This window comes from Fusarium venenatum, assembly GCF_020744135.1.
Source record: "Fusarium venenatum strain MPI-CAGE-CH-0201 chromosome Unknown EDB82scaffold_1, whole genome shotgun sequence".
In the NCBI taxonomy this organism is placed as follows: domain Eukaryota; kingdom Fungi; phylum Ascomycota; class Sordariomycetes; order Hypocreales; family Nectriaceae; genus Fusarium; species Fusarium venenatum.
Genome location: NW_027072129.1, coordinates 9,951,790 through 9,964,758, shown reverse-complemented (window position 1 = coordinate 9,964,758; position 12,969 = coordinate 9,951,790). Strand labels below are relative to the sequence as shown.

The following is a 12,969-nucleotide window of genomic DNA, read 5'->3' as shown; positions in this document are numbered from 1 at the left end:
GGTTTTGCCGCTTATGAACCGATAAAAAAAGTTTTGGCGGGGACATCTTTTCGCGGTATGGATGTGAAGAAGCTCTTTTTCGCAAAGACTTGGACCTTCATTTTCCCAAGTTCTTTACATACAAAACAACACCGCCCAAGATGCCGGCCAACTCTTCAGGGCGCATCACAAAGGCGCGGAAGAACAAGAACTCAACACCCCACCAAAAGAATCACCGGTGGGAATCTTTTACTACTAAAATTTCAAAATTTAATTCACTTCAACCTCTACGAAAAGTTCGCCGTCATGACCTCGATAACGAAGACCTTTCGACCTCGACATCCTACTTTCAGACCGGACTGCAAAAATGGGGAGAGCTCAATGTCTCGAAACCGTTCTCTGCTTTCAAGACAAAGGTCTGGCCTCTTTGTGAGAGCTTGCCTCAGCTGCTCCATTTTGAGCAGCGCATCATGGACCTGCTCGCCGACTTTATAGCAGGACAGGATAAGGAAGCTCTGGAGCCGCTACTAGACCTCCTAACCGCTTTCTCCCACGATTTGGGAGTTCGATTCGAGAAGCATTATGGCAGAAGTTTGGATTTAATCGTGGCTATCGCAGCCAAGCCACAGGATGCCGACGTTATTGAATGGACGTTTGGAGCCCTCGCATTTTTGTTTAAGTACCTTTCTAAACTACTCGTTCCTGACTTGCGACCTACTTTCAAAGTCATGGCGCCACTACTCGGAAAGTCACGACATCCTCCTCATATTGCCCGATTCGCAGCCGAAGCACTTAGTTTCCTGGTCAAAAAGGCAGCCGCGCCCTCACAACGTGAGACAGCTTTAAAGCGCCTGGTCGAATGCGCTCGGGACGATCTTCTGAGCATCAAGGACGACCGTCAGTTCATTTTGTACAAGGATGGATTGATGAACATGTTTGCCGAGGCCATCAAGGGTACCGACAACATTATCCATTCCACTGCTCCAGCTATCTTCGTCGCACTGGTCGACGCTATTCCTGAAGAGGAGCGAACCCTCAGCGAGGATACCACATGGACCGATGTTGTCTGTGGTGTGTTGACCAGTGTTATACATCATGCGACTGCTGAGACTTTTGGGGATTTCGCAGACGGAGTGCATGCGGCAATCCGGGCCAACATGGAGCGGACAGCTCCTACCGACCGTCAATGGCAGGTTGTACCCCTTATTAGGATATACGGAACTATGGCCGGTGTTCGAAAAGGATACCGAATCAGTAATTGGTCGCCTCTTATCAAGAATTTTGTCGAGTTGCTTTCCAGTGTTACGGAAGCAGCTCCACAGGACTCCTCAAGCATTGTCTGGAGGTTTGTCATGGCCAGCACTGCGATTGTCTGGCACCACGCACCTATTGATGCTTTGATACCCTATATTAATCCTCTCATCCAATCTCTGACTCGGGAGCCATTCATGAAATGGTTCATTCCCTTTTGTTCTTATTTCTGCGAGCTGGATGCTCAGCGCTTCGGAAGCTTGTTTCGTAACGATTTTCAAAGGTAAAAATCCCGAGTATCTGCTAGTTTCGAGCCTTTACTAACTGTGTAAGATTCATTGCGAGTCATTGGTCTGAAGAGTCTAATGAAGATATGCTTTGTGTCCTCTTGCCAAAGATGATTGAGAATGGCGCTTTTCCTTTGGCCGGCGAGAAGGACAGCTGCAGAATGTCACAGGGTTGGCAAGGTCAGATCGTTTCTAAGTTCGAACGCTTGGAGATCTCGCCATTCCCTGAACGCGGCCCCTATAACAAAGATCCTCAAGTTTGGCGGGATAGGTGCCTGCCCAAGTACTCGGCGCTACTTCAGATTCTTGAACTCACAACAGTTCACCCATCGACAAACGCTAAGATCGCCGAACTTCTACTCCGGAAGCTAAAGCTCGCGCTGCGGCCCTCTTCCACATTGGCATCGGACGAGGTTCATTTTATTGTTGGGCAGGGATTCCACGCCTACTTGCGTATGAGCAAGGCTGCTGGCTCTGTCGACATCACCTTGAGCCCGCTCCTGCGTGCAGCCGTTCCTCGATTTTCTCAATCTGTCAGCTTCTTGCATGCATATCTCGCCTACGAAGAAATTCTACAGGGAAACGAGTCTGCTCGACGACAAGATAGCACAAGTAGTGATAGTTCATCCACTGAGGAGGACCCAGTTACTAAGTCTTTGATCGAAAACTTAAGTTCTCCATCACACGAACTCCGTTTAGCATCTTTGAATCTACTCAAGGCGCTTAATGTGGCAACAGACAGCTTTAATACCGTCGAGACCATGATCGAGGTCGAAGAGACCCCGCTGAGTCTCACACATACAAGAACGATTGCTATGCTTCTTCGCAAGTTAGGCCAGAACTACGCTTCATTTGAGGATAACTCTTGGCTACAACGGGCTGTGCCTGCTTTCCTATTCGGCATGCTCACGGTGAAGCTGTCTCCTGTGTGGGATGATTCGGTTGAGACTATGAAGCAAATCACAGAGACCAGGGCTGGAGAGGAGACAGTCTGCGAGGTTGCTTTCCGCTGGTTGAAGGTTCCTTCATCTCGATGGGGTGCCTCGCAGCCCGAAACCCACAGCTCTCGTCGCGCGTTTGTTTCCGACTTTGAATGCACAAACGTGCGCAGACTGGAAGAAGCTGCAGCTGAGGTTGAAGAGTCAATCGACCACCCAGATGAGCTGATGTTGCAGAGTTTTGATGACAAGCAGCGAACTGCTGAGACAACCGCTGGCAACGCCAGGTCGCGCGCGCTAAAAGTTTTCAATGCCATCCCCTTCATCGCAGAGAGGAGGTCTCGTCAACTTGTGCCACACTTCCTCGCCTGGGCAAGTGAAGACCGAACCCCTGAGTCTGTCGAAGGTCAAGGAGCTTCTGAGGGAGCCACTTGGTCTCTTACAGACCGCAAGGCCATGCTCGGAGTCTTCTCCCAATTCATTAACCCTCGTGTCCTCTATGAGCACGAGCAAGTCTATACTTCACTCTTGCAATTGATGGAAAATGGTGACGCTGAGGTTCAAAAGGTCACCCTCAAGGCAATCCTTGCTTGGAAGCAGGAGGCAATCAAGACTTACCAAGAGAACCTGGAGTTCCTCTTGGATGAGGCTCGATTCAAGAACGAGCTTACAGTCTTTCTCCAAGACGAAACTGCTATCAAGCCGGAGCACAGAGCTGAGTTGATGCCCGTTCTCCTCCGACTACTTTATGGTCGCACCATTTCCAAGAAGGGAGCAGCAAGCGGCCGACATGGCCTTCAAGCCACTCGACTTGCTGTTCTCCGAAACCTCAGTGTTGAAGATATGGGTAGCTTTTTGGACATTGCCACTGGCAAGCTGAAGGATATCAAGGTTGTTGGTGCCTCGAAGAAGATCTTCGAGGAGCCTCTTCTCCCTGTCCGAAAGCAACTTGGTTTCCTCAACATGATTTCTTCCGTTATTTCGGAGCTCGGTACCAACGCTACACCCTATCTAGAGACACTACTCAATGCTGTTTTGTACTGTCTTGTCTTTGCCTGCCGACAACTCAGCGGTCAGGGCGACCCAGAGGACGCCCCCGAAGAAGAGGAAGAAAAGGCCAGCACGCAGTCTCTCTTGAGGATTATTCGGTCCACTGGTCTGAAGTGTTTGATTGCGCTTTTCCAAAACGCCCAGTCTTTCCAATGGGCACCTTATCAAGATGTTATCCTCGAAAATATTGTGGTACCAAGACTGGAAAACTTGCCTAGCGAGACAACACAGGGAGTTTCTGGTATGCTTCAGCTCTTTGCTACCTGGTCTGTCCTCCCCAGAATCGCCCTGTTCTTTGCGCCACATGACAAGATTCCCGAGGGCATTCTTCCCAAGGTCATCGAATGTTTGTCGATCGAGAAGGGTAAGGATGCAGTCAAAATTCATGTCCTGGCAATTGTTCGCAACTTGGTTAAGCTTGCGACTGCGCCTGCGCAGGAGTGCGAGTTCAACGAAGTTATCAAGGCAGAGCTTCTCGAGCCCAACTCTAAAGCAATTCTGGCACAGATATCCAATGTTTTGGACATGTCTGGCATCAGCAATGACCTTATGGAAGCTTGTGTAGAGACAATCCTGGTAATGTCTCCCATTATTCAGGATGCCGAAGATGTCCAGGCCGTTATCAAAATCTCTATTTTCCTTCTCAACCAGCCACCTCGAAGAGTCAGTCCCAAGCTCAAGGGTAGAATCCTGCTTATTGCGGAGCAATATGTTGCAGGTTCTAGCGCCTTTGACAACCAGTCACTTCTTGACGACGTTTATGACACTATCTCGTCTCTTTTCAGCTACTTCAAAGACCGTGATAACCGACAGTCCCTGTCGAGAGCGCTGCTTGCTATCGCTGGAAAAGACAGCAATCTCCAAGAGGTTGCCGAATTGTGCGCATCACTCAATTCCTTCAAAGAAGGTCGTATTGATGAGCCCGATTACGATGCACGCCTAGCTGCCTATAGTGCAATCTCTGGTGATCGGGAAGCCCCGTTGACTCCCAAGCAGTGGTTGCCCTTACTTCACAACCTTATCTTTCATATTCGAGATGATGCTGAGTTTGGTATTCTGGCCTCTAACTCCGCCGACGGACTGCGCCGATTTATTGTAGATGCGGCAGCTTGCTCGTCCGAAGAATCCAAGGGAAAGTTTGGCGTCCAACTTCGAGAAGTCATCATGCCTGCTCTCTACGCTGGTGCTCGTGAGCCATCTGACACTTCTCGACGAGAGTACCTCCGCGTAATGGGTCATCTTTTGTCAACCATGCCCGAATGGGAGCCCATTGCTGATCTCAGTGCATTGTTGAACGACCGAAACGAAGAGAGTTCTGAGCTAACATTCTTCTTCAACATTCTAAGCCCTGCGACAGCACGACAACTAGAGGCTCTGCACATTCTTGAGGCTGCCAACAAGCAGAAGGAATTTGGAAGCCAAAACCTGGCCCAATTTTTCATCCCGCTTCTCGAACACTTCATCTTCGGTCGTGCCGATGGAGTTGACGACCACGGTCTTGGCGCTCAAGCAATCATCACCATTGGCAATCTTGCAAGTTCTTTACACTGGAAGCATTACCGCACCACCCTCCAGCGATACATTGGTTATGTTGCGGCCAAGCCTGAGCAACAAAAGCTGACAATCCGCCTCTTGAGTAAGGTTGCCGACGCACTTGTTGACGCAGCTGAAAACAATTCCGAAGAGCGCATGGATGTGGACCAGATTGATGTATCTTCATCAAGCACCACCAGACTTCCTCTCACAATTCCAAAGGCAGAAAAGCTTAGCGTTGATGTTACCAACTTCTTTTTGCCTACACTGGTCAAGCATCTTCACGAAAAGGACGAGTCAGAAGTCAGTTACCGTGTCCCGGTTGGTGTCATCATCGTCAGACTCTTGAAGTTGTTGCCGTCGGATCAGATGGACCAGAAACTTGCTGGTGTTTTGACCGATATCAGTCACATCCTCCGCAGCAAGTCTATAGAGGCCCGAGACATGGCTCGAGACACACTAGTAAAGATAGCCGTCAATTTGGGCTCGTCTTATTTTGGGTTCCTTCTCAAGGAGTTGCGAGGCGCTCTGACCAGAGGATACCAGCTCCACGTGCTTTCGTACACAATGCACTCTATTTTGGTCGCTATCGTTCCCAGCTGCGCCCCTGGCGACCTGGATTACTGCCTCAACTTTGTCGTGACAGTTGTCATGGACGACATCTTCGGCGTGATTGGACAAGAGAAAGACGCTGAGGGATACACGACACAAACCAAGGAGATCAAGAGCAGCAAGAGCCAGGACTCAATGGAGCTCATCGCGAAGAATGCCTCTATTGGCCGTCTCATTGATTTGGTGAAACCGTTGCGAGCGCTTCTTATGCAGAAGGTTGATCTCAAAATGGTCCGAAAACTCGATACTTTGATGTCACGTATAACATCTGGTCTTCTACAAAACCCTGCCGCTGAAAGCCGCGACACCCTGGTTTTCTGTTACGAAGTGATTCAAGATGTCTACAATTCTCAAAAGCCTGAAGTTGAAGAGAAGCTCGACCCTCGAGTCAAGAAATACCTCGTCCAGAAGGGCGCCAAGAAGAGTGGTGATCGAGGCAAAACGACTAAGCACACATACAAGCTGATTCGTTTTGCAGTCGATATTCTGAGGGCGATCCTGAAGAAGCATGACAGCTTGCGCACTCCTGAGAATGTCACTGGATTTATTCCCATCCTTGGTGATGCCATGGTTGGTGGAGAGGACGAGGTCAAGATTTCTGCCTTCCGCTTGCTAGCCGTCATTGTCAAGGTGCCGTTTAGTGACGATCAGGGGTCGAAGTTGTACAAGGTTGCAGTCAAGGAAGCAACCAAGAGTATTTCCATGTCAGTCTCCACCACTACTGAGGTGGCTCAAGCAGCACTCAAGATGCTGGCTGTTGTTCTTCGGGATCGTCGTGACACTCCTGTTGGGGACGCAGCGATTGATATGCTAATCACAAAGTTGAAGGACGATCTGACTGAACCTCTTTACCGTCATGTCACGTTCAATTTCTTGCGATCAGTTCTGGACCGACGCATTGAAACTGCTTCTGTTTACGACATCATGGACTATGTGGGCACAGTTATGATCATTAACGATGACAAGGATACCCGTGATCTTGCCCGAGGCGCATTCTTCCAGTTCGTACGCGAATACCCTCAGAAAAAGGCCAGGTGGGCTAAGCAGCTCAACTTTATTGTTGCCAACCTAAAGTATGAGCGAGAGGGCGGTCGTCTGTCCGTCATGGAAATTGTTCACTTGCTCCTCATGAAGTCATCGGACGACTTTGTTCAAGAGATTTCCTCTACCTGTTTCCTCCCACTCTTCTTTGTCCTTGCCAACGACGACAGCGAGAAATGCAGACTTTCAGCTGCAGGCCTTCTCAGGGAGATCTTTCGCAAAGCCGATAAGGAGCGAACTCAAACTTTCCTTGGACTCGTGCGAACATGGTTGGCCCAGGGCGGAAACGAAGCAGTGCTCAAACTCGCTTTCCAGGTTTTCGGCTTTTACCTTGAATCTAGTGAAAACGCATCCAAGAACAAGCAGGACTTCAAACTTGTTCTCGAGAAGATCAACGGCGTTATTGAGAACGAGGACATTCGAGAAGTCGACGGAGAGCTCATAGAGGCGGCCCTCGAAGTCATTCGTGCTGCTCTGGCTGTGTTCCCTGAAAAGATCCTGGCAAGCAACAGCGAGGAGATGTGGTCCAACATTGTCAGATGTCTGTCACACCAAGAACCTTCAGTTAAGATATCATCTATAGGCTTGACAAGCTCCTACTTGGCAGACTTTGCCCAGCAAGCTGGTGATGTAACCGTTGGCGAGCTGGTAGAGGGTAGCCATGGTCTGACGCTCGATTTGCCAAAGGTGCAGAACCTGGTTAGACTCGTTCTGGGTGTCCTGGCAACGAGAGACATTGATGAGAAGCTAGGAGCGGAAGCTGTCCAGGTTCTTGCTTTCTTGGCTCCTCGTCTCCCCGAGGGTGACGGAGAAGATGAGGAAGAGGAGGAGGAAGACCAGGGCGAGGAGGAGAAGAGCGAGCGAAAGACAGACCTTGAGCATATGTTCAGACAAATCTCTCGCGTCATTCGAAGAGAAATTCCTCCCAGGGCTGTGGCCATTACACCAAAGGTGGCTGCGATGGAGCTTCTGGAGACTGTGTGCCGTAGGTCTTCCCTAGAACGTCTTCGGCCATCGTTCAAGACCATCCTTGTGCCACTCCATAACCTCACCGACCCCTCCATTGCCCCTCCTTTCTCGAACGATGAGCTCTTCAAGACAAAGCATGAGGCTCTCAAGACACGTGCACAGATTCTTATGGATTCTCTGCAGAAGAAGTTCGGCACTTCTGAATACTCTAAGCAGTTGCTCGCCATTAGGGAGGAGGTGAGGAAGAAGAGAGAGGAACGATCAAGCAAGAGGAAGATCGATGCGATTATAAAGCCGGAGAAGTATGGACGGGACAAGAGGAAGAAGTTCGAAAAGAACAAGTCCCGCCTCAAGACACGGTCCAAGGAGCAGAAGGATATGAGACAGTCGTTCAAGCGATGGTAAGGGGATTGATGGTGTTGCATCAACGGGCGTTAAGGAATTGTAGAATTGGACAAGATGTGTGTTTCATGGCGTTGTTATATGGATTCATAGTAAAAGTCATTTGTATGTCAAATATGAAAAGCAAACACGGCCATCTATTGGGCTCGTGACTATTATAATGATCATTCCTGTCTGAAGAGGAAGGTATTCCATCAACGCCACCCAATGCTCTTACACTATCGTGCACCATTATCTGTTTTTAACTCTATCCAGTAACCATCCAATATCGCCGATCAGTCTGAGCTCTCGTTCTTGTTAGATGCCTTGCTTCCTGGGAGAGAATTCTCTGGCCAGAATTCAATATCGCCTTCTTCGCCTAAGGTGCCTCTCTTGACAAGCTGGCCCTTTTCCTTCATAAGTTCTTCAATGGTGACGCTTTTGTCGCCAAAAATATTCAGGTGGTCACTGATAATATGTCTGTTGCGACAACCCGGACATGTGATGAGCGTAGACCCGAAGTGGTAACCTTGCTTGGAGACATTGTGGTGGGAGCGATGGCCGCAGGGAACGCAGGTAAATGATAGTTGGTAATGCGAGGGCTTGATCTCTGGCCTCTCGCCTTCGCTCTTGGGCGTTTCTCCCACCTGCGTCTGCTCGGATTTCGGCTTGACGTATGTTCGGGGAGATGGTCTGGGAATATTGTGTGCTGCGCGGAAGGATTGTTGATTTAGGTTTGCGACAGGGCGGGCAAGAGGGGTTTGCAGGAAGGAAGAGAGGCGCTTTGGTTGAGCACGCAATTGTCGCAGAGCTGCGGGGGCGAGAGAAGGTGCTCGTGAGGCCATATTGTATAATTTAATGTAGTTGGAAGGTGATGGCGATGTCGGAGTTGATTTAGAGGAAATGTTTTTAATTGAAGAAAGAAGGGTCTTGGTTGTGAGACGTCATTTGTGGGTCCAATGGCTTAGAAGAGAAGCTGTAGAAGGTTGACGAATCACATCGACCCTGTCACTTACACGGATGGACTTGCCAGCATTTTGAGGCATTGCACGAGGATGGAGGATTTTGGTACAGAAGAAATCTTCGAGGAAGTTGCGACAATCCAAATGGAGAGGAGCTCTTGTGCCGTTGACAACTTATGCCAACCTTGTCATCGCTCCTCCCTCCCCAGTTAATCACAGTCAACGTCAAGATCTTTTCGGAGGTCGACTAGTTTCTCTACAATCTCTCTTCTTCATCATTCTCTCTACTCTCTCAGCTTCTCCAGCTTCATTCATTTTAGCTGTATTTCTCGCATCCATTAATTCCCGCTATTCACCAGTCATTATACGATCATCATCACTATCAACTCACCCCCCAACACGTCTTTGAACTCGGGTTCTCAGGCATTACTATTTCGTTCGAACAGGTTCCCTTATTACCAAAGCATGCTCCACACCCTCGTATTGGCCTCCTTGGCCATACTCTCCTCTGGCTACCCTCGGGTTGTTTCAGACGAAGAAGACAATGCGATTGGCTTGTTCCACATCAATGAGGCACGCCGGGCAGAGGGACTCAATGATCTTACCTGGGATGAATCTCTTGAAAAATCCGCTAAATCTTGGGCCGACAAGATTGTTGATGGAAAAGTATCCTTCAATTATCGCCCAGCTCGGTATCCGATATCAGGCCAAGCCATATATATGGAAGACACAGCAACTGATTGCGTGGGGCAATCGTTTGAGGCTACTCTCCAAAGCGCAGTGGGAAGTTGGCTTCGCAAAGAAACTAACACCGACGATTATTGTAAGTCGTCCTGAAACTTCTCAGCCTTGCTGGATCTGACAGGTAGATAGATGCATGCATGAAACCCGCCGCAGAATACGTGGGGTGTGGTAAATCTAAGCAAACGTTCGACACTGATGGAGGAAAGAAGTGCACCTTTTACGACGTGTGCTTTTTTTCCTACGGGTAAGCCACTCCTGGCTAATACTGGTCAATGTAAGTGTTGCCGCTAACAACACAGTCGTTGGTCACCACCATCACCACCACCGCAGTCAACACAGAAGCCATGTGTTCATCATCACTGGGGTCACCCCATTTACATTCCAACGCCTGTCAAATTCACCCCCAGCGAGGACTCAGAGGATGAGGCCAAGCTTGAATTCTCTGATGAAGAAGAATAAGCCGGTTGCTTATACATTAAAACTAGGGTGAGTATCTAGACATGGATTGGTCTGGCACGTGTAGAGAGACTCGGGCGAGGAACTGTGATGGAACATAATTAATGTTTATTATTAAAAACAGCTATAACCACTAGGAAGGTTGATGAAATGAAAGGGATGAATTCACTTGTACATGCTTACTACTTCTTTTATTCACATGCATTCATGTCTGGAAGCGAGGATATTTGATGCAGGGTAAGCTGTGGGTAGTATTACATAATCATCACGGCCCCGGCATGGCCCGTGCACTCTACAGCAAACTTGTGGAACACCGAGCGACGCGATTAAGAAAAAGGTCCCTAGTTCGCGACTCCATCAAGCATCGAGCCTTGAAGCCATCACGACAGGCACCAAACATCCACATCTCTCACCCCCATAGCTGTAGCGCAACTATTGCTATTATCGCGTGAATATCATACTTGCACCAGGGTCTCAACTCCAAAGTGCACCGGGGCAATAGCCATAGAAGGCTCTTCACGTGTTGGCCTAGCTCCCTTTTCCGCGGCATGAGATGACCGTCGAGGTCCTATAACGCACACAATGGAACGATCAAAGCCCCAAGCGTTCTTATCGAGCTATGCGCCGCGACTGCGCGCCTACAACAACTCCCTCCTCACGCCTGTTCTACCGAGCAGCGCGCCCGCCGGCCCCGTTTCGAGGACCACTAAGCGAGGAACGACCATCATTAATTACGCTGAAGATGGTTATGACGACCTGGAAGACGATAGCGACGACCCACGTCGAAGACCAACGGGATTGCGGAGCTTGCGCAAGGAGGACTCGGCCACTAGACAAGACCTCGCCGACAAGGTTGGCAAAGATACTAAGGGGCCAGTTGAGGTGCAAGGCATCTGGCGCGATTGGATAGCAAAGCACAAGCTGCTGAGGAGCGATCAGCAGAACGCTATTCAGGCGACACTCCCTCTTACTCTGATTCCTATTCGAATCGATCTGGACGTTCCTGCGTTCATTCCTCCAGCTCCATACCCAACGCCGAACCCTAACACGGTGGACACCTCACTTCCTCAGTACCGTCAACAGGAGGCGACGGTGCCTTATAAGCTTCGAGACATATTCTGCTGGAATCTCCACGAAACGCTCATCTCGACTGACCAGTTTGCCCAGACATTGGTGCAGGATCTGGATCTACCAAATCGACAAGCCGCCATCGCTGAGATCAGCAAGCAAATCCGGACACAGCTCGAAGAATACTCGGGTGTCGCACTGCACCCTTTGTTCCATAGCGATCAACAAGCCGCCTCTGTCCAGCAACCTACGACGACCGCATTGACCCCAAGACCTAGCTTTGCGCTTAAGTCTCGGGATGATTCTCCAGCGTCTGCCATTCGTGGCACTTCTCGGCCTGACACACCAGCGCAGACAGGAGGTGCGGCAACTCCCTCACAAACCCAAGCTCCTGATGTTACCGCAGAGGCAACACCAATACTTCCCGATTCAGATGATTACAACCCCGACGATACCTACCGATGCATTATCAACTTAAGTCTCAACCTAGCGTCCATGCTCTACACTGACAAGTTTGAGTGGTCTCTTTTGCACCCCCCTGGCACCGCTGAGGCATTTGCCAAGGTTACTTGTACGGATCTCGGATTGACAGGAGAGTGGATCCCGGCGATGACCCATGCCATATATGAGGCTGTACTGCGGCTGAAGAAAGAAGCATGTGAGGCAGGGGGTCTGGTTGCCGGATGGGGTGGTCTACAACAAGAGCTGCCAAATGATGCTGCTCACGGCTCAGAGGCTGGCTGGAGATACGAACCGGAACATCTCGGCGATGACTGGGAGCCCAAGGTAGAATTTCTCAGCAAGGAGGAGATCGAGAAGAGAGAAGGTGACCGCGAACGTGAAGTTCGGCGATTGCGCCGTGAGACGGCACGGTTCAGCTCTACAACAGGCATGCTTGGAGGCACACCATTTGGGGCACCGATGGAGGTTGAAGAAGAGAGAATGGGTCGAGGTGAACGCTCTAAGAAGAAGCGTCGTTTCCGAAGTTTGAGCCCGCTTGGACGGGGCGGTACGCCTGGAGGACGAGGCACGCCTGATGTCGGTGGCTATGGGGGAGGTGGTGGTGCTCTGACAGACCAAGAGAGATTCCAGTGGAGGTGCATGCATTGCAGGATATGGGGCACAAGCGTTTGGGCTGTCAGAGACGGCCCAGCAGGTCCAAGGGTAAGATTAACATATCAAGATGAGTTGACTAGTTCGTTGCTAACTTTGTTCAGACTTTGTGTGCCAACTGTGGCTATCTTTACGAGCGTGATCAGAGACTACCTCGCCAGAGTAAAAACCTCCATCTTCCAGATGTCCGTGCGGTTTAGGAAACCTCAGAGGAGCAAAACCAACCGGTAAAAATCTCAGACTCTCACCTGAAGAAACCTGCAAATACGCCGTGTAAGAGCAATGGACGGGCAAGCCGAAAGCTGCAGCCCTTGGCCCCTAAACCTGGCCCCTAAATAACGACCTAATGGAATGGGATGTGCCCTGTTGTCGAAGTGCTAGGAGAGAGATAGTGGCGAAGCATCATGCTGATAGCCAGTTACATTTGGGTGTCTTCGTTTTTGCGAGCAAAAGCTTTTTGGGGGGGGCGGTGGAATTGGAAGGGATGATTATATGGCGTCTAGGGAGGATTGGGATTCCTCAAGCGAACAATACACTTTGTCGTTGTTAATTGCTGGGCAGAGGGAGGAAACAAAGAGACCATCG

At 49.9% G+C, this 12,969-nt stretch overlaps 4 protein-coding genes across 4 annotated transcripts; 3 read left to right on the top strand and 1 right to left on the bottom strand.

Annotated features, from left to right (window-relative positions):
- Window positions 1-82: 82 nt before the first annotated feature.
- EDB82DRAFT_572836 (armadillo-type protein) lies at window positions 83-8,149 on the top strand. Its single transcript, XM_025736065.2, has 2 exons — window positions 83-1,513; window positions 1,564-8,149. The coding sequence occupies exons 1-2, from the start codon at window positions 141-143 to the stop codon at window positions 8,063-8,065; spliced, it is 7,875 nt and encodes a 2,624-aa protein (XP_025587950.1). The 5' UTR covers window positions 83-140; the 3' UTR covers window positions 8,066-8,149.
- Window positions 8,150-8,962, bottom strand: EDB82DRAFT_492285 (DNL zinc finger-domain-containing protein). The gene has a single exon (XM_025736076.2). The coding sequence runs from the start codon at window positions 8,884-8,886 to the stop codon at window positions 8,338-8,340; it is 549 nt and encodes a 182-aa protein (XP_025587951.1). The 5' UTR covers window positions 8,887-8,962; the 3' UTR covers window positions 8,150-8,337.
- A 90-nt stretch (window positions 8,963-9,052) lies between these two features.
- EDB82DRAFT_492283 (uncharacterized protein) lies at window positions 9,053-10,425 on the top strand. The gene is made up of 3 exons (XM_025736087.2): window positions 9,053-9,826; window positions 9,877-9,991; window positions 10,047-10,425. Exons 1-3 carry the CDS (start codon window positions 9,469-9,471, stop codon window positions 10,204-10,206), a joined length of 633 nt encoding a protein of 210 aa, XP_025587952.1. The 5' UTR covers window positions 9,053-9,468; the 3' UTR covers window positions 10,207-10,425.
- Window positions 10,426-10,785: 360 nt separating this feature from the next.
- Window positions 10,786-12,584, top strand: EDB82DRAFT_472717 (uncharacterized protein; the record flags this gene model as incomplete). Its single annotated transcript, XM_025736098.1, has 2 exons — window positions 10,786-12,435; window positions 12,489-12,584. 2 exons carry the CDS (start codon window positions 10,786-10,788, stop codon window positions 12,582-12,584), a joined length of 1,746 nt encoding a protein of 581 aa, XP_025587953.1.
- Window positions 12,585-12,969: the final 385 nt, after the last annotated feature.

Bases quoted from the DNA above. Each gene is read 5' to 3' on its own strand.
- EDB82DRAFT_572836 (XM_025736065.2), top strand. From the start codon at position 141: ATGCCGGCCAACTCTTCAGGGCGCATCACAAAGGCGCGGAAGAACAAG. The intron at 1,514-1,563 runs GTAAAAATCCCG...TAACTGTGTAAG, and splicing joins TTTCGTAACGATTTTCAAAG to ATTCATTGCGAGTCATTGGT.
- EDB82DRAFT_492285 (XM_025736076.2), bottom strand. From the start codon at position 8,886: ATGGCCTCACGAGCACCTTCTCTCGCCCCCGCAGCTCTGCGACAATTG.
- EDB82DRAFT_492283 (XM_025736087.2), top strand. From the start codon at position 9,469: ATGCTCCACACCCTCGTATTGGCCTCCTTGGCCATACTCTCCTCTGGC. The intron at 9,827-9,876 runs GTAAGTCGTCCT...ACAGGTAGATAG, and splicing joins AACTAACACCGACGATTATT to ATGCATGCATGAAACCCGCC. The intron at 9,992-10,046 runs GTAAGCCACTCC...CTAACAACACAG, and splicing joins GTGTGCTTTTTTTCCTACGG to TCGTTGGTCACCACCATCAC.